This window comes from Oxyura jamaicensis, chromosome 20, assembly GCF_011077185.1.
Source record: "Oxyura jamaicensis isolate SHBP4307 breed ruddy duck chromosome 20, BPBGC_Ojam_1.0, whole genome shotgun sequence".
Taxonomy (NCBI): domain Eukaryota; kingdom Metazoa; phylum Chordata; class Aves; order Anseriformes; family Anatidae; genus Oxyura; species Oxyura jamaicensis.
This window is the reverse complement of record NC_048912.1, coordinates 1,319,195-1,338,753: the sequence shown is the minus strand read 5'-3', so window position 1 is coordinate 1,338,753 and position 19,559 is coordinate 1,319,195. Positions and strand designations below refer to the sequence as shown.

The window sequence follows — 19,559 nt, the reverse complement described above, 5'->3', positions numbered from 1 at the left end:
GCGGAGCCGCGTGCCAGCCGCGCCGCGCCCGGCCTCCCTCCCCTCGCCTCGCCTCGCCTCGCCTGGCCTGGCCACGCCGCGGGCCCGCAGCGCGGGGCGGACGGGAGGCGCGGGCCCGGCCCGCCCGGGCGCCGCCGCGCTCTTACCGAGGGCTCTGCACGGGACAAAGGGTTAGAGCGGAGCGAAACCGCCCCCGGGCCCCGCTGCGCGCCGAGCCCAGCACCACCGACCGCGCAGCGCCACAAAATGGCCGCCTCGCTGCGGCGCCGCCAGGGAGGGGCGGGGCCTGAGCTCGGCGGGCGGAGGGGGCGGAGCCTCGCGGTGCGCGCGGCGGCCCCCGGATCCCGCCCCGCCCCCGTCCTGCCCGGGGCGGAAGGGGCCGAGAGCGGGGACAGCCGGCGCATGCGCAGCGCGAGGGCCGCGCCCCGTCTCGGAGGTGGCTGGGGTGGGGCGGGGCGGCTGCGCGTGTCTATGAGGGCACCGTTGCCCTTTTGTAAGGCAAAGTCAGAGGCAGAAGGCTGGACAGAGCAACGTCGGATCTATACTGGATGATCTGTATTGTTGGCTCCGGCACAATAGTAGTACAATGACGATATGACACGTTTTCTAGAAATTAAAGGCAGTACAAGTGAGCATGGGTGTAACTGCTGAGGAAGCAGAGGCATCAAATTTTTAACGAATATAAGAGCCCTGGGGAGGCAGGTTGTTCCTGACTTCTTCACTTAGAAACATTGTAGAATTAAGTCAGATTACCCTGAATCACTACCCTTCTGGTTGCAACTTCCCTTTGCTGTATTTGCACTTTGCTTGATTAAATTTACTTGCAGTGCACATAACCAGAGAGCATCCTAACCTGAAGAGCAGCTAACGCTCCTCAGGACATAATCCGTCATAGCACCTCGAAGGACATGGATAATGCTGTAGCTTTCATTTCTAACAGAGGAGGAAATAATAATAATAATAATAATAATAATAATAATAATAATAATAATAATAAAAAACTGCCTAGCCTCCTGCAAGAAACAAACAAAAATAAGCACATCATATCACAGAATCACAGAATCGTCTAGGTTGGAAGAGACCTCCAAGATCACCGAGTCCAACCTATGACCTAACACTAACAAGTCCTCCACTAAACCATATCCCTAAGCTCTACATCTAAACGTCTTTTAAAGACCTCCAGGGATGGTGACTCAACCACTTCCCTGGGCAGCCTATTCCAGTGACTAACAACCTGTTCAGTAAAGAAGTTCTTCCTAATATCCAACCTAAACCTCCCCTGGTGCAACTTTAACCCATTCCCCCTCGTCCTGTCACCAGACACGTGGGAGAATAGACCAACCCCCACCTCGCTACAGCCTCCTTACAGGTACCCATAGAGTGCAATAAGGTCGCCCCTGAGCCTTCTCTTCTCCAGGCTAAACAGTCCCAGCTCCCTCAGCTGTTCCTCGTAGGACTTGTTCTCCAGACCCTTCACCATCTTCATTGCCCTTCTCTGGACTCGCTCGAGCACCTCCATGTCCTTCTTGTAGCGAGGGGCCCAAAACTGAACAGTACTCGTTCAGTACTATATAGCAATTTATTTTTTCCCACTGGCTCTGACAGTCCATCAGCTGGGTTGGCTTGGCGGTTTCTCATCACCTAGCAGCAGCAGGGGCCAGGCCACTTTGTCCTGAGGTGTCAGGATGAGGCCTCTCAGCAGGGACCCCACACTACCACCCCATGGTTTGTATCCCTTCTCACTCCTCCCAGGTTCTTTTTCCTCACCACCCTCATACCTTTCCAATGCACAGCCCAAATCTTCTCCTTGTTAGCCTTGGCTTTACTGTTTTTATAATGTTTCCATTTATGGTACAGTTGCCCTGAAAATGTATCAGTTCTGTCATGCTAACACCTCCCTTTCATCTCGTTAGCCGTGTCCTGGGTCAAGGTGGGCCCTCTCCATACACAAAGCTCACAGTTTGCTATATGTAACATCCTGTAATTCATCTGTTAATATTGGTTGTGACAGCTGCCAGTGCTAGTGTCTGCACACGCAGAGGAAACCACCAGAGGCATCCACCACTGGGCTTGCCATGCCTGGGATGTAGTGGCAAACTGCCCAGAATATGCCAGGGGAACCAGGAGCACTAGTAGCTCAGGGCCTCATGTGGGATAACAGAAGGGCAGTGCTGGAGATCGCGGATCAGAAGAAAACAAGGAGTGTTCGTTCAGCTTTCATGCAACACATTGAGTCACCATATTATTTTTTGCTGCTGAAATAAGGCCTGGTTCACTTCACAAATCAGCAGAACGCTTTAGGCTGGAGGGGATTTCTGGAAAACATCTGAGCCAACTCAAGCAGGGCTACCCAGCACAGGTTGCCCAGCACCATGTCCAGACAGTTTTTAATATCTCCAAGGAGAGAGATTCCACAACCTGTGCCAGTGCTCAACCCGGCCACCCTCTCCCCTCCCCTCCAGCATAGAAACGTTTGCTTATGTTCAGAGGGTCCCTTTCACGTGTGTTTGTGCCCATTGCCTCTGGTCCCATCCATGGGCATCATCACTGAAAAGAGCCTGGCCCTGTCCTCTCAGCACCCTCCCTTCAGGCATTTATAGACACTGATGACACCCTCTGAGCCACTTCTTGTCCAGGCTGAACTGTCCCAGTTCTCAGCCTCTCCCCATAGGAGAGATGCTCCAGTCCCTGAAGAAACATGTGACATTTGCTGTGTGGACCAGCAAAAATATATATAAGACCAACTGCTATCATTCGCATTTAGGTCTCTAGACTGTATCTATACCAAGTGCATGAAGGGTGTTGGAGAGTGAGTCATGATGGCCTGGCCAGCTGCAGGCCAGTCTGTGTCCTTGCAGGGCTGAAGCCAGCACCTCAGATGTTACGGTCTGTGCTGCAGTTCAATTAGAGCCAAGTCTAGCACAGATACATGTAACATGGATTACCTTCACAAATCAGACCTCAGTGTCTTCACAGCCATACCCAAATTTTCATGTAGAGACAATATTTAGTTTATTCAAGAGTAATAGAAGCAAATTTGTTTGTACTTTGGATGAGAAGGAACCAAATCCTGGGCTGCTACTGGGAGCATGCCAAGTGGCCAAAAAGGAATTGGCATCATAATGCAGTTAGACACCAACAACAGAGGGAAAAGAAAACACAGTACCTCTGGAAAGCAAAACACTGGATGGCAGAAGATTAAAAGACAAAGTATGAATGAGAATGATGTCCTCCATGCACCCTCATATCATGCATGTCAGGGACAAGCAGAGAAGGATATTGGAAAAGAGTGGGATTTGTATTTATGACGTACTAGGAAAATTCTGAAAGTTCTGAAAGAGCTAATTTATCTGTGCCCTCTGCCTAAATCAAAACTGGAGCAGGATGATAGAATGAACACATTTTTAAGTAAAGCTTGAGGGAACCATAATCTCTGATCTTATTCATCCCTCTGTACAAGGATGGATTTCGGATGAATGAATCCAGCTTATCAAATAACTTGTACTACTTTTTTTTTCCTACTATGTGCCAACTGCAAGTTTTAATTGTTCACAGATCATTTTTACAAATGTTCAGTAGAAATAATCCTTACAGAACTTTCCCAGATTTTTTTCATTCCTCATTTGCATCTGAACTTGAAATCTATAAATCAGATATTTGTTTCAAATTGCTGTATTGACAACTGTATAGTTATTTTAAAAAATACATCACATCCCTAAATTAAATCCTCTGTTTAAATGTTTTACTACACCTACTTAGCACAAAACCACTTTGATTGTTTAAAGAAAGAGCTTTACTTCTTATTAGAGTATCTTGTACCATACTTTTTTCATTACTCTTTTGGACAGGAGTGTGAAAGATCAGCTGTCAGTGCTCAGTTCTTCCACGCATTCAGCTTGTCCATTTTGAAAAGTGACATTCACTTTCTTCCAATGTGGAACCTTAGTTACCATCCTGAGATTTAATCAAAACTGTCTTCAGTGGTGAAGATCTATTAAGGCCAACTTTGGGGAACTCAGCTTTGTGAAACTGTACCTTTTCCAAGCACATGGTGTACATACTATTAGCAAAACCAATTTGACCTGAAAGCAGTTGGAAAGTAACTGAAGTCACAGCAGAAACATCAGTCTAGTTAATCAGGCAGATATGGGATCCAAATTGAGGCAATATTGTGCTGGGAGCTTTTATGTTACTTTGTCATTTTAAAAATCCCCAATAACAGTTTTTGGCTGGCTGTATAACACTGTCAACAAATCTTTTAACCCACCCTCTTCTTCTCTGCCTCCGCAAGTCTAAAACAGGTAACTGTCTAATTCTGTATTAGCCTTCCTGGAGACACATTGCTTTTGTAGTTACGTGTTATTTTCTGTCAGCTTTTAGAAGTGCTAAAACCCATCACGTGCATTTTTTTGCTTTCCTTGCATATTTCCTAACTATCTTACACTACTGAAAGTTTATTTCATTCCTGTCTGTTACTGGCTCAATTTTTATGACTCTCACAGAATCATGACACCAAATCCTCACCTTTTTCAACTCATATTATTAATGTCCTGCAGATGGCTCCAATTAATCACCCCAAAAGCCCACAAAGCCCCACAGCTTTGGGTTACAAGTGGTTCCGTTTGTAAACATCCCCGCTTCCAAACAAGTTTACTTCCCTGTACAAAAAGCTTTAACTGCATTCAGTGGTTTAGAACTAGACATTCATCCTTATTTCTCTCACGAGAGAGAATTATCTCCATTACTAATTTTTCCACATCTTGACCTATAAGCATTTTTAAGCAAACATTAGTTAACAGTGTGAATGAGTTGCCCAAACCTTTACATGTAGCATTTATATTTGAAATATTAGTATATAAAAGGCACTAAGGATCTTCAAGATTTGAGTTTCCTTTTCTCCAAATAATCACAAACTAGGCTATGTGAGTTTTCAAAAATATATTAGATCAGATTGGACATTAAGTTTGAGAGGAGTGACTCATCAAAAGTCAAATGTCGACTAGATGACAGAAAGGGCTTGTATAAGCGTTCACAGAAAAATTAGGAATCTATCTTTCACTGCTCTCTAATGGGAGGCTGCAACTTGGCAACTTAATGATTATACTGCAGAGGCTCAGCCAGAAAGGAGGATCCCCCCTAAAATAATTAGTGCCCTAAACTTTTTTCTTTATATTACTCTAAGTTTATAAAATCACTAACAGAGATTGAAAGTAGCCAAGTTTAAGTCTTATCTGCATTTTTATCATCCATGAAACACAAAGAACAATTTCATAAACATATAGTTCCAAAACACACTGGCAAAGTCCTATTACATGCTTAATCCAGAAACCATACATGGCACAAGGATAAAACATGAAACAAACACCTCTAAAACCCAGTTATGCATATGGAAGTTTTAAAAGTGTTGTGATGAAACATAAGGTGCGAGTCCTACAATATTAAAGCTGCTAAAGCTGATAATTTCAAATAGAACAATTCAGGATTAGCTTCACATTACAAACAACCAAATCTGCCCTTGGTAACAGAAAAACAAACAAGCTTTTGTAATACAATCCACCCCATGAGACTTAGCTTTAGCTTCTACATCAAGTGGTTTATCCTCAACACAGAAACCATCCAGAACTGGTGACATATTGTTTGTAAGCTATATTAAATTCAACAGCTACTACAGCATCCATCAACCAACCAACTAATCTGAGAGCTGTCTGCTTATGCAACTGATACAAAGGCACTTCATAATACTAGGTTAAATTTCCTACTGGAAACATCAAAAAAATAAGAAAGGAGAAACATTGATATGAATTCATCTCAAACCCATTTTACAGACACTTCTCCCCAACACTTGCAGGGAATGGGTTCCTGTGGAAGTCTCAAATAGAAGTAAACTCTGGCACGCAGAGAAATCCACATGTTCTTATCTAAAAACAAAACACTGAGGCTCAACTGAGCAAGGCTCCCAAAATTGACAGAAGCCAAGTGTCCATAAGCAAAGTAATGTCAAAGGACTCACTACAAATGAAAAAAAAAAAAAAAAAAAAAAAAAGAAAGAGAAAGAAAACACTGCACTTCATGTGCTTCCCCACCACCGCCACCAAAGTTCCAACTAAACTGGTATTGCAACTGAAGCTGACATATTCTGCATATACCCCTCTCACGGTCATTCAAGTTTTCCTTTTCATATAAAAAATGCATGGAAAAAAACACAGTAGAAGGGATAGCAAAGTGCATCATCATTGTATTTTAAGTTCTGTAACACTGAAAAATGTTTTGGATTGATGCACACTGGCCTGTGCAAGCATCACCCACCTTCCTTCCACCCCCCCAAAAAAAAAGAATGATGGAAAATAGCAAAACACATTTTTTTTGGTAAAAAAATTCTTAACTCCACATACAACTTAACTGTGAAGGCACATAGCCACACTGAGGCATCCTTTTCCTCTAGAAACACTGAACTTCTTACTGTGTGAGAATTTCACAAAATATTTAAGCAGCACAAAAACATCTGCAGTTGCAGGGGTACTTGCCTCAAACAAAATGAACTGGAGGCCTACCAACAGGTCTGTACTGCAAGCAGAACAGCTATACAGGATGCTTGAGAAGGAACCTCTCACCAGGATCCCACAAACACAGGAGTAACACGCTGATCTCATTTTTCATATTAAGAAATACATTTTGAAATAAATTATGTCTCAGCATAAATTTCTGTGGGTAAGTATAAATGTAATGGGTTTGATATCATCCTGCCTTTCTCCAGAATAAATGCTTGTTTCATTTTGGCTTTATAAGACAGTTACCAGAAAAGATAGTTTTCCAGCTAAATTGCAAGTGACAAAAAAACAGAAAAGTGCTGCATGATTTTTGTTCAGGAATGTACAGAAAATGCATTTTAATCCACATCCGTCTAGTCCATGGACAGAGCTTGTTTTCTCAGTGCTGAGTCCATTTAATGCTTTTGAGGTCAATTCCATCCTGCACCATTTCCCAAAGAGGGCTGTAAAGAAGAGAAAAATTAATGTTACCTAAATCTAAAATTTACTGGACAACAACATCAAAAACAATAACCAAAAAGGCAATTTCATCAACTACGTAAAAATTAAGAGATATCTATCTATTTATCTATCTTCCCCTTCTGGAGGTCAGTTAGCTTCACATGAGCAATCCCCTGTGCCGCCCTTGGACAAATTACAAAGGGGAGAGGGCAGGTGCCCCAGCTCATTTCCTGCACTTCAGGCAAAAAGTACACGTGCTTCCTAGAGACTGAGCCCTCATATTTGATAATGGCCAGATAAATCAGGAATATTTCAGTGTCCCGAAAATAAAACAAAATACATAAACACAGTAATACCATCTCTAGCTTAGAAAATTCTAGGTACCACCCTATGTGCTTGCCCTACTCACCCTGTTTCCTTGACAATGGCAGGAACTGGGAGAAAAAATGTTAAAATGTTTGTTTGTTTAAAAAGTTTTTGCTACTGTTAAGATCTGGCCCTCTACATACTCAGACAATACTACTTGCTTATATACAGGAACACTGGCAGATTTTTAAAATAAACAATTACTTTCAACTAAATCAAATTCCTCAAATGATTATCATACCTACAGAGTCTTTAAGTTCAATAAGAAGATGGCTCACCTCATTTCCCTAAGCCTCTTAACGTGCTGGATACACTTCTGCACTGTATAATCTACTTCTTCTTCAGTAGTGAAACGACCAATGCCAAATCTAAAAGAAAAACATTAAGAACTGAAATAGTGTGCCTACAGATGGGTGAAACAAAACCACCACCTACTTTCAGCAGAAAAGAAGCAGATTTGGAAGCAACAGGGAAGACCACTCCACACACCTTATAGAGGAGTGAGCCAAGTCTTCATCTGTTCCAATTGCCCGCAAAACATAGGAAGGCTCCAGAGAAGCTGATGTGCAAGCACTAAGGAAAGGGAAGAAAGGCCAATTTCACACTTCTATTCACGTGCAGATACTACATTTCACTAATCTCCAACAAAGAACACATCATTTACAGGCATTCAATATTACTGTGAATCTTTACAAAAACCTATAGCATGTTCCCCAGACTTTTGGAAACTACTAGTGAACATGATGAAACATGAGCAAGAAGAGCAGTATTTCTGCTGCTAAGGAAAAAGTACAGAAGGGGAATGTATTAGAAGGGAATGAGGGTAATAAGTTAGGAGCATGAGGAAAGAAGAGAGAGCATAGATAATGTTCTAAGGATTAATACAATGCCAAACAGAAGCAGTAGTATTACAGACTGAGGTAGCTGAAGTGGAGGCTGTGGAAAGCAGACAAGAGCCAAGGCAGAAATTGCCAGAGACAATAACCTATAAACGGGCACATTAAAAAAGAAAAAAAGCTTCATAAATTGCTATCTGATTTGTATTGCTGTCAATGAAAAAACAGTGCATAGAGGAATACAAAACAAGATGATCTAGCTACATAAAGTCAGGAGACGGAACTTCCAATTCAAAGCAGTAGGAAAAACTGGTTACACGTTGTTACTCAATTTTCACAGGTAGCAACGTGCAGCACAAACCATAGGACTGCTTAAAAATGTGCATGAAGCAGAGCCTCAGAAGAGATTTAACATGACACAAGCGTTGGGTTTCACAGTCATGTGAAAACTTGTTCTCTCTGTTCATAGTGCCAACACATTTCTAATTAAGATATGCATTTCTAACTGCTTTGTTCTCAGAGGTGAGGAAAGGAGGGCATCTTTACACTTCATTAACTTCATCATAAGCATGAAGATGGTTTTAGTAACAGAAACGTCATTGGTCACTCTTGTAGAGTCAACACAGCTCTGTAAGAGTGTATTGAATTTTCTTTCTACTTTTGCATTAAACATTGGCACTATTAACTAATTTAATTCAGATATGTGTCCCGATTCACTAGATTCTAGTTATGTGAAAATTTCACTTGTGCGAAATCCTGCTGAAGGGCAGAAGCTGTAGTGGATCAAATAATGGTAGCCTTTGAAATGAAAGTGTCACTTGCAGCTATGAGTCAAGGCCACTCAGACCACAGTTCACAAATCTGCAAAGCTGGCACATAGGAATTTCTGCTTTTTTGCTTTCAGGATGAATACATTTGACCTTCCTTTGCAATATGCCACTTAAGAGAAACACCATCTCAGAATGCAGTCAATGCCAGGCTGACTCATCAACCAAACAAGAAAGTACAGGGCACAGTGGAGACCACTCCGTATTAGTAACTTTATTAGCACACATTACTTTCTCTACAAGATACTTCTCTCCTTCCTACATATTCCACCTACCTTCCTGAAGATAGAGCCACATCTTTCAGAGCCATCAGAAGACTCTCCCCTTCCACATATGCAAAAGATAAATTGATGCATCCTACATAAAAATAAATGAAATAGAAAAAAAGAAAAATTCCCAGCAACAGAAATCTAGAGCAAATCCACATGGCAGTAATTGCACAGCATGTGGCTAATCTCCGTTATTCAGTCATGTACGTTAACAACAAGGAGCCTGCTAATAGGGTCAGGATTCTGCTAATGTTACCTGGATAACGATGTTCTCTATCTCCATTCATAACCACATCAGGAACTTCACTCATTATTTTTGTAACCAGTCGCTCTGCCAATTGTGAGATTCGCTTATGGTCATACTAGCAAAGAAACCAGAGAAGAGAGCAAAAAAATCAACAGATTTCAACAAATCAACAAATTCTAGCATGTCTGAGCTCACTCAAACTGCTCATGAGCAGCCATGAGTAGACTGAAGTAGCTGCATTTGGTTAGACTGGGGAAAGAACACATTTGAAACCTAAAGCTTTGAGTACTCTACAGACTGTTTAAAAGAGAATATTACCAGTTTGATCCTAACTAGTTCAGTCTTCAAAAACATTAAAAATCACTCAGAAAAATCTATATATACAAACTGTCAAATTGTCTTTTGTAAACATGCCAAGCTATTTCAGCTTAAAACAAGTTAGGCAATATAAAAAATGAATTATTTTGCAACACAGGAAAGGGCATCTACTATGATAAAAGTGTCTCTTACTTTCTTAGAAGCTCTCAAACCATATTACATAAAAACACACACACACATATTAGTGTGAACTCAACCATAATGTGACTTTACAACACATGACCTCCTAAGTGAGAACTGCCCATGAGCATAATCTCATTCTAGACAAAAGACCGAGGTCGCTTACACTAAAAAAGCAGTAAGGTATGGTATCAGCTCTAGGGTACAGAAATGGTCAGACACACATGTGCAATTCATATTTGTTTATAATCACCTGGTCACATTCTCAAAAAAGCTTTAAAAAGAAACAAGGCATTCTCAAATATGAGTTTGTTTTTTTTAATGTCAAAATTCTCAGAGACTAGAAAAAGATTCTAGATCTGAGGCTCCTTTAGAATTCAAAAATTCAGGCTCTGCAAGCTCTTCCACCAGCAACAAGGCTTCCATAACCACACAGCTCAGCTAGAAGATCTCTGTCTGTCTCCCAGGAAAAACCTCCATTTGATTTGTACAGATATTCTGGCCTATGTATCCCACTGGCAGTATTTAAATGTTTTTTTAAATGTTGGTGCATAAACAGGTACAGCAGCATGCAGAGCCTTAAACACCAGGTCTAGCAAATAAACTTTACTGACCAAGAAAAAGAAAACACCGTGACATTATTAGTTGCAAAGCTGCAGTAAACTTGAACATAAATACATTTAACAGAATCACAAAATCATAGAATGGTTTGGATTGGAAGGGACCTTTAAAGATCATCCAGTCCAATAGATAATGGACTGGAATAGTGGATTAGAAAATCTCATTGTTTTGATATACGTTACATAAGCATGATTTGTTCAGCTTCAGAGAGGCTGCTAATACATTGGGGCAGAACAGAGAGACAAGCGCAAGCACTTAAAGCTGTATTGCACTAAAACAGCCAACTATTAATCTGTTGCAAAACAAGATTCAAACCACTTCATGAAAAAAGGAATTTAAGAAAGCTGAAAATCAACTTCCAGTTACACTTGAAGATCCCAAAACTTGTTATAATGTTATAATAAGATAATCAAATTTAGTTCACACACAAGGACACAAGAAGACCTAAGGAACCTAAGATCCAGCTGGCCCTGTTATATTATTTTCTGTCATCCAGGTCACACGTGCTCTCCCACATACCTCCATCTCTTGCTGTGCCACTTCACACGCTGCCCCAAGGCCCACTGCTAACGGAGTGGGCACAGTCCCAGATCGCAGTCCTCTCTCCTGGCCTCCCCCACTCTGCAGGGGTTCTAATCTCACGCGTGGTCGACGGCGAACATAGACAGCACCGACCCCTTCAAACAAGGAAAGCTGTTGGATTTATGTGGTATACACGCACAGTTCTGGAATTATGAAAAGGGACTCCAAGATTTGGAAACATTCCGTTTCCACAGCAAACATGTATCTGGACACCTCACTGGAGAAAAATGTAGTGAATGCATACAGAAGCACAGTATTTTCTAGAAAATGGGGTTTGTTCTCCCCATTCATGTTCCTAGTATGTCAGGCTCCCAGAGCTTCAGACATGGGAGAAGTTCAGTTTCTCCCAACATACTTGAGCCACCTAAAGACTTGGTACTCCAGCCTCTAGTCCCCCAGTCTGTATATTTATCAGTGGAATTGATCTCCAAAAGGCAGATTGGATGAGGCAGTTTTTACAGCCACCTAATTTAACCCTCCAATCTCCTCACCTAGAAACTCAATTTCCATGCCTTCATGTGCTTTGGCATATACCTAACCAGTGACTGTCACCACAGGAAGAATGGTTCCAACTTCTGGTCATAAGAAGTTGGGAAAATTTGTGTCTGTCACCTGTCCGAAGTTAGTGCTTGAAAGCATAATGCTTGTCCAGAGTTACGTCGTCAGCTCTATATATCGAAAAAATAAGAAATCATTTTGCCTTTTGTTTCTGAATAGCAGATAGAATACAGCAAACTTGATTTCTGTCTTTCTACATGAAGTGTTACAAACTAAATGGACTGCAATGGTGATAATAGCTAAACTTTTAGTATTTGAGAGTCAGCTACAAAACCCGTAGCTGGATTTTAAACCCCATTCTGCAGGGAAGGTGCACAAGAGGAGATGGTAGGAAGAAGCAATTCAGAATAGAAGATGACCACAATCACTAAGAATTTAAACTTTCCACTTAATCTTTAGATCTCCGTGTTGCAAGTTACACTTGGATTTAATCAAAGCCCTACAGCACTGTGATTTCATTTCAACCACTGCAGTATCAAAGCTGCTTCACACCATGTAGATGACTTTCAAAGAGCCACTCATCCTAATGCTGCCATCATTATAAGACACCATTTCTTCTTTCAACAAAGCCACCTCACAACCCATAAGCATGAGATCCACTTATCACAGCTGTCAGCCTTATAGCACTGCCTAAACTACTCCAAAGTCAGTCCACTACCCGTTCTGGAACAATTTTCTACAGTTTAAGTAGCAACAGTCACTGTGACAGACAGGCTTGAGTGTATACCGTATGTAGTTACCTTCTAAGGCAACCATGAGAACTACAATTCTTTAGAAAAGCGCTTCAATAAATACCTTTGGGCCCATAAATTTTATGGCCGCTAATGCTCATTAGATCAATTTTCATGTCGTTCACATCCATAGGAATTTTACCAATTGCTTGCGCAGCATCTGTGTGGAAGAAAACCTTACGTGCACGGCAGATCTCACCTGTAATAAAAACACAAAAGCAAGAAAGAAAAACGCATTATCTAATCTAATTGTTATGATTCCAACAACTCCAATAAAGCATCAGTTTATGGCAGGGACTAATTCTGAGGTGACAAAGGAAGAAATGTGTTATTTCACATCTCTTTTACAGTACATCAAGCTGTTCTAGCTGGTGCCTAGCTGGGCACAGTTTTAGGTAGGTCAGCTGGTAACACTACAGGGAATTTCTTCAGCTGAATAGTTAAAAGGTCTTCTGAGAAGTGGGATTGGTTCCAAACCCACGCCTATCAAAGCATAGCCCTGTTTAAGTTTAAATGGCCAAACAGGACACCCAGGTTTCCCCAGATGACTCCACGGCTTTACAAAATTAAAGTTTTCACCTTGATTCTTTTTCTTCTCAATGTCAGTCAAGCACAAGCTAGCCTTACTTTCATGTTCATTCTTGCCAAGTGTTTCTATGCCATTTGCTCTATTTTCCAAGTTTTACAATACCCAGCTCCAAAACACGTGCTGATGACCCACATCTGAACTGACTCAAGCCTGTTAATACACTAAGGGACAAAATTATGTAATGCTCATAGGCAGTGAACTTAAATATTCTTTATTCTCTTAATCAAAAAACTTGTAGCTCATCTTCCATGGAATCAATACTTCGCAAAGATGCATTCCAGACTTCTCTGCACAACAGATTTGGCCCCCTGTGGTCCAGCAAGAACAGCATTACTACTAATGAGGCCACAACCTTCATGAGGCTTACTCTGCAAGGCCCCAGTCCTGGCCTACCCAACTTGTTATCAATGCATTATCAGAACACTGGCATTTGAATGTGGGACAACTGAAATGGCCTTGAGAGCACAGGCACAGAATGAAAATAGAGTCCTCAAAGCTATAAACATTTCACTGATGGTCAATTAATTGTCTATAGTGAAGAAATATAACCTTGAAGACAGGGAAAATGCTGCCTTGAGCACAATAAAGGTTAAAGAGGGGAAAAAAAAAAGGCAGCAGTTAAGCAAGAGGAAAGACAGCTGCACAACAGGACAGCTGCCACAGCCTGGCAAAACAACACCTGCCAGAATCATGCAGGGCAGGCACCAAGGCCTAAAAACTGCCTACAAACTCAAACATCTTATAAAAGGGCATCTTTAATATGGAGCAGGGAGGATGTTTTGGGGTCACTGTCACAGAAGCTGTTATCACACAATCAGAGTGGGATCTTGGGAGCTGCACAGAATCATAGAATAGCTTGGGTTGGAAGGGACTTTAAAGACCATCTAGTTCCAACCCCCCTGCCATAGCCAGGGATGCCACCCACTAGATCAGGTTGCTCAGGGCCTCATCCAGGATGTCCTTGAACACCTCCAGGGATGGGGCATCCACAACCTCTCTGGGCAACCTGTTCCCATGCCTCACCACCCTCTGAGTAAATAATTTCTTCCCTTCCTAACATCCAACCTAAATCTCCCCTCTTTCAGTTTAAAACCATTCCCCCTTGTCCTATCATTATCTACGCGAGTAAAGACTCCCTCTCCATCCTTATGTAAGAACCCTTTAAGTACTGAAAGGTCACAACGAGGTCTCCACGTAGCCTTCTCTTCTTCAGGCTGAAAATCCCCAGCTCTTTCTTCATAAGAGAGGTGTTCCCTGCCCTCTGATCATGATCATGAATGATCTGATCATGCATCAGGGCCACCTGCTCACCCTGTCTGCCCCAAAGACCCTGCTTCTCCAGCTCTCCCAAACTGCTCTGAGGCTCTGTCCCTCCATCTGCATGCTCACAGCTTGGATCAACCTCTCCCTGCCTCCTGCTCTAGAAATTGGCCTCTTCAGTGGTCTTTAGACCTGTAAGCCTGCTCAGGTCTGTATATGGCACTACTGGAGAGTGTGAGCAGCAGTGCCAAAGTGCGGTGCACACCCCCACCTCCCCCCAAATTCTGCACACTTCTCCTAACACTTCAAGTGCCAAATAAAACATTATTGTGCATAAACTCAATTTGGCAATAGAACAGATTGCCCAGAGAGGCTGTGGAGTCTCCATCCTTGGAGAAGTTCAACAGCTGCTTGGACATGTTTCTGGGTGAGCTGCTCGGGGTGGCCCTGCTGGAGCAGGGCTGGCACCTCCTTACCTCCAACAGTCCCTGCCAGCCTCCAATGGCCCTGGATTCTGCAGTTATTACTGGACAATGGGTTATTCTGGGCAGCTATTTTTTCTTCCATTGTACAATTCAGAACAACACTGGAAACAACGTAGCCACTCTATTACAAGGCTATAATCATTACTGAATTTTATACCCATTCCCCTTTTAAAATATTTATTTGGAACAGCATGTTATTTAATCCTGAACTATATTACATCTAATATTTTACATCTGTGTGACTCTGTAGCATTTTTCTGTGAGAAAATAAGTAAAATGAAGCAGAAGTGCCATTAGCTATCCTCTGGGAGCAAGCATCTACTTACCAATCTCATGAATCGGCTGCTTCACTCCTATTTCGTTATTGACAGTCATTACAGAAACCAAACCCGTGTCTGGCTGGAATGCGGCCTCCAACTCCTGATGAAATATTCAAGCAGACAGAAGCTATGACTAAAAGCAGAAGCAAAAGATTCTTGAAGCACACAAACATTTTGCTAGCAAGTCTTAACCAGCCCCTAACTAGCACACAGTCAACAATCCTTGTGGCTTCTGACAAACAGTCTGACGAACAGTGACTGTCGAACATGTTCGACTAATCCACGCGGACATGGAATGCCTGCAGGAAGAGGAGCGTGACAAACTGCATTTCTGCATATCCTAACCGTGGTATGCACAGAGCCACCTGACACAAGTCAGCAAAGGTTTTTGCTACGTGTCTTGTATATTCCATGAACTATTTTTTTTAAAGAATTAAACACCCACAAGCCATCTTAACCCACATCTAGACACAGTAAGGCTGACTACAAAGGAATTGTACCATATACACAAAAGCATCACACAAAGGAGAAGTCTGCCAGCAAAGTTCTCACAGAATTTAATTAACACTTCTGTGCCTGCCAGCCTGATCACTCCCCTCCATCACATACCTACAAACTCTCTCCAAGCCAGATGACAGGCCTACAAGCAAAACTGATGCTGACTTGTATTACAGGACGCAACTGATAAAATAAGCATACACACTTCTAAATGTCAGGACTGCAGCCCTTATGCCCAGAAGGGTCAACTGATGGACAGAAACCAGAAGGGAGCACCGCAGTCATTGTGTTTGATGCCTTGAGCAGCTCAGGTCATGAAATTTCACCACCAACTCTTTTATCAAAGCCCGCTCCACAACAGCCACCCACAGGCTCTCCATAGGGTCTACCTACATGGACACAGCTGCCAGCAGGCTGGGATAAGGGATGGACTCTGGTTGAGAAACATCTAGAGCACATGACAGAACAGAAAATCCTGATAAAGCCATCACACATTTGACTGTGACTCTCCTACGGTGTGGTATTTATCATCCTTTCTCTCTTTATTATTAAGGGGACACAAGGTCTTCTTCAGCACCATTTTGAAGCAAAAAGCTCTTCTATTTTCACCATCTGTCAGTAAATAACCTACCTTCAGATCTATCAGCCCATTTTTTTGAACAGGCAGATATGTGACACGAAAACCTTCTGCCTCTAGGGAGCGGCACGAATCCAACACACACTTGTGCTCTGTTTGTGTAGTAATGATGTGCTTATTTCTGGATTTATAGAATCTTGCAACACCCTGTCAGGCACAATACACAAGAAATTTGCTGTTACAACACCAAAGAGAGCAAGCTTTATATAAAATGCTCAAAAACAAGAAATTGCTTTTTAGATATTATAAAAATAACGCAATCTTGACTGTGAAATGCACCGAGCTGTAATTCATACTGGATACTTCCATGAGTACTCATTGCACAAAAGCATCTCACTTCAAAAAAAAAAAAAAGCCGATGAAAATGTTAATAAATAGATTAAAACACAAACTAGGTTAAAACACAAACTAGTCTTAGCAAAGAAAAGTTTGCAATCACCACCGTTTTGTTGTAAAGATTTAAATTATGTAAACAGAAGAACTGTACTTGATGCACATAAGTTAAGCATATGTTTTACCTCCATGTAAAATAAAATCAAGTAATAATAAAAAAAAGCCACACAAACTAATTTTGTTCAGACTCAATGGTAATGCATTTTAAATTAGCATCACAAAGGAAAACTACACCCAAAGAATTTTAGGGAATCATTATGCCAATGATGGAACACTGAGGTGCTTTTTCACCACAGAATAGCCCCTAACCCCAAGAAGAAACCAAAACATTGAATATTATACATTGTCCTCAAAACCATGTCCTGAGTACAGCCTGACCCTCCCCGTGGCAGCTCCATGTTGCTCTCTTGAGTCCTGTCACTGTCCCCAGAGAGCAGAGCTCAGCGCCTGCCCCTCCACTCCCCTTGGGAAGAAACTGCAGCCTCCTCCTCTCTGGGCTGAACAAACCAAGGGACTTCAGCTGCTCCTTATACGTCTTGCCCTCTACACCCTATACCACCTTTGTAGCCCTCCTTTGGACGCTCTCTGACAGTTTCAAATCTTTCTTATACTGTGGTACCCAAAACTGCACACAGTACTCAAGGTGAGGCCGCACCAGTGCAGAGCAGAGCAGGACAATCACCTCCCACTATCAGCTAAAATGCTGTTCTTGATGCACCCCAGGTTACAGTTGGCCCTCCTGGCTGCCAGGGCACATTGCTGAGTCATGGCCAGCTTGCTGTTGACCACAACCCCCAAGTCCCTTTCTGCGGGGCTGCTCTCCAGTGTCTCGTCCCCCAGTCTGTACATATAGCCAGGGTTGCCCCTTCCTTGTCTCTTCATATTGTTGGTGATTGCTGAGCTCTCTAATTTGTCCAGATCTCTCTGCAAGGCCTCACCACCCTAGACAGGGTCAACAGCTCCACTCAATTTGGTATCGACTGCAAACTTGCTCAAAAAACCTTCAAGTCTTTCATCCACATAGCTTATAGAAACATTGAAGAGGACTGGTTTAACTTGTTGAAAGACGTGCATAGTTCTTAACAGTATCGTTTTAACAAAGTATGTATCAGCATAAACCTTTTACCTTAATTGCCATGTTATTTGATTCTGTAGCACCACTAGTAAAGATAATTTCTCTTGAATCAGCTCCTATTAAATCTGCAATTTGCTGTTGAAAAAGACATGCAAATTTGATTTGTTACAATAAAATGCAACGAATTCACCATACACAGTCAAAATATTTTCAAGAATACACTTCAGAGCCTCAGAAGGATTACAACTAGCATCTAACAAAGTTATGCTACAGATACAATAATCTCCATTAATACAAAATACATGAGCAGCTCATAATCATTATTAGCAATGGTATCAAGCATTAGCCTGTCATAAATGAACGTAAAAATTAAGTACACACAAAAAAAACAGTACATATTGCTTCCAAAATAAATAACGACACATATCAAAGACCAGGAGAATGAGATTAGTCCACTTACTGCAGCAGCACACTCATGACCCTCAGGAAACCCACAGTTCTGAGGCATCTTTGCCTGAGGTATTGCTCTCTGCCATTTCAAATTGCTCTAATATCACTACTTTTCCTTTCAATAAATCTGCCAAAGAATAGCTCAACACAGAGGAAATGAAGTTGCCAAATCCAACCTGCAGACGACTAATTCACACATATGGTTTTATCACAGAATCATCATCGCTTTTGATTGTCTTTTGGCAACGGATGCCCTTGCCAGCTGGAAAACCACCCTGCTGTGTGGAGCGCCGCAACTCACCCTCCTGGCCTTCTCCACGGCGGCCTCGCTCTCCCAGCCGTAGGCGTGGGTCCGGGAGTGGGGGTTGCCGTAGTAGGCTGTCAGGTACGGCAGCATGCTGTCCAGGACCCTGGGATCCTGCAGGACACAAAATGCCCAGCTCAGGACCAAGGAGCAAACACATTTCTTGGCACACCCTCCCTCCTGCCCTACACACGCTATCTGGCTTTATCTCAGGCTAGATCCCAAAATCTTACGTTTATTGAGCGTTACATACAACATCGTCAGGCAAATACAAGTACCCTCCTGCACTTTTGCTCACTACTCTTGCATGTAACCTCGATCTGCACCCAGGTAATGACAGAGGAACAGGGATTTCTAAGAAGCAGAGGGTGTTAAAAAGGATTAGAACAACCCCGGCACGAGCCGCGGCCGGTTTCTCGCTGCCCCACGATGCGGGGCCCGGAGCCGGGCGGCAGCCGAGGGAGGGCTCCGACGAACCCGCCCGGGCTGCAGCGGGCCTGAAGAGGCGCCGAGTTACCGACAGCCACCAGCAAAAAGATCCGGGAGGGCGCTAAGCCGGGACGGGGAGGGGACGGGGGCTCGGGGGGAGGAGGACGGGGCCGGCCTCGCAAGCCGGAGCGCCAGGGCCCGAGCACGCACCAGCGGGGTGGTGGCCTGGACGTCCATGTACAGCGGCCGCAGGGCGCCGTCGCCGTCGCCGCTTGGCCCTGGAGAAGAGGGGGGAGAGGCGGGGGCCGCCGTCAGGCTCCGGGGACGGGCCCGCGCCCCGCCCTCCCCCCCCGCGGCCTCGGCCTTACCCGCTACCGCTCCCGGTCCCGGCCGCGGCGCCGCCACCGAGAGCCGCCGGGGGTCGGGAGCCGCCCGCAGGGCCGCCAGGCACCGCCAGAGCAGCATGGCCGTGGGGTCTGGGCCGGGCTGCGCCGGGCCCCGCGGCGCCGCCCGCCCCTTCCGCCCACGTCCCGGCAGCGACGGAAGCGGAGAGCGGAGCGGGCGGCGGCAGCGAGGTACGGGCCGGGCCGGGCCG

At 43.5% G+C, this 19,559-nt stretch overlaps 4 protein-coding genes across 13 annotated transcripts in view; all 4 read right to left on the bottom strand.

Annotated features, from left to right (window-relative positions):
- The window catches only part of RBM12 (RNA binding motif protein 12), an 11,919-nt gene extending 11,682 nt beyond the window's left edge, over window positions 1-237 (bottom strand). Inside the window, exon 1 of one of the 2 annotated variants that reach the window (XM_035343985.1) lies at window positions 147-237. The gene's annotated coding sequence lies outside the window, so the exon portion shown is untranslated. The remainder of the gene's footprint in view (window positions 1-146) is intronic. The other variant, XM_035343984.1, reaches the window with a different exon arrangement.
- Window positions 1-268, bottom strand: part of CPNE1 (copine 1) — a 43,663-nt gene extending 43,395 nt beyond the window's left edge. The window contains exon 1 of one of the 3 annotated variants that reach the window (XM_035343988.1): window positions 147-268. The gene's annotated coding sequence lies outside the window, so the exon portion shown is untranslated. The remainder of the gene's footprint in view (window positions 1-146) is intronic. The other 2 variants (XM_035343989.1, XM_035343987.1) reach the window with 2 other exon arrangements.
- The window catches only part of PHF20 (PHD finger protein 20), a 96,431-nt gene that overhangs the window by 2,087 nt on the left and 74,785 nt on the right, over window positions 1-19,559 (bottom strand). For all 5 annotated transcript variants that reach the window (XM_035343981.1, XM_035343979.1, XM_035343978.1 and 2 more), the window contains one exon: window positions 9,049-9,060. In XM_035343981.1, the coding sequence (XP_035199872.1) occupies window positions 9,049-9,060 (12 nt within the window). The remainder of the gene's footprint in view (window positions 1-9,048; window positions 9,061-19,559) is intronic.
- On the bottom strand, window positions 5,220-19,451 carry NFS1 (NFS1 cysteine desulfurase). 3 transcript variants are annotated; one of them, XM_035343992.1, is made up of 13 exons: window positions 19,339-19,451; window positions 19,175-19,257; window positions 18,533-18,649; window positions 17,833-17,916; window positions 16,308-16,460; window positions 15,185-15,278; window positions 12,589-12,723; window positions 11,173-11,330; window positions 9,544-9,649; window positions 9,294-9,375; window positions 7,845-7,928; window positions 7,634-7,723; window positions 5,220-6,991 (listed from the first exon to the last, which is right to left on the bottom strand). In XM_035343992.1, the coding sequence occupies exons 1-13, from the start codon at window positions 19,427-19,429 to the stop codon at window positions 6,928-6,930; spliced, it is 1,341 nt and encodes a 446-aa protein (XP_035199883.1). In that variant the 5' UTR covers window positions 19,430-19,451; the 3' UTR covers window positions 5,220-6,927. The 3 variants fall into 3 exon arrangements, with proteins under 3 accessions (XP_035199883.1, XP_035199882.1, XP_035199884.1); XM_035343991.1 differs by having other exon boundaries at window positions 19,333-19,444; XM_035343993.1 differs by having other exon boundaries at window positions 19,345-19,444.

Bases quoted from the DNA above. Each gene is read 5' to 3' on its own strand.
- NFS1 (XM_035343991.1), bottom strand. From the start codon at position 19,429: ATGCTGCTCTGGCGGTGCCTGGCGGCCCTGCGGGCGGCTCCCGACCCC. The intron at 16,461-17,832 runs GTAAAAGGTTTA...TGTGCCTGACAG, and splicing joins CAAATAACATGGCAATTAAG to GGTGTTGCAAGATTCTATAA. The intron at 11,331-12,588 runs GTATTTATTGAA...CCTTGTTTGAAG, and splicing joins TAAAATTTATGGGCCCAAAG to GGGTCGGTGCTGTCTATGTT.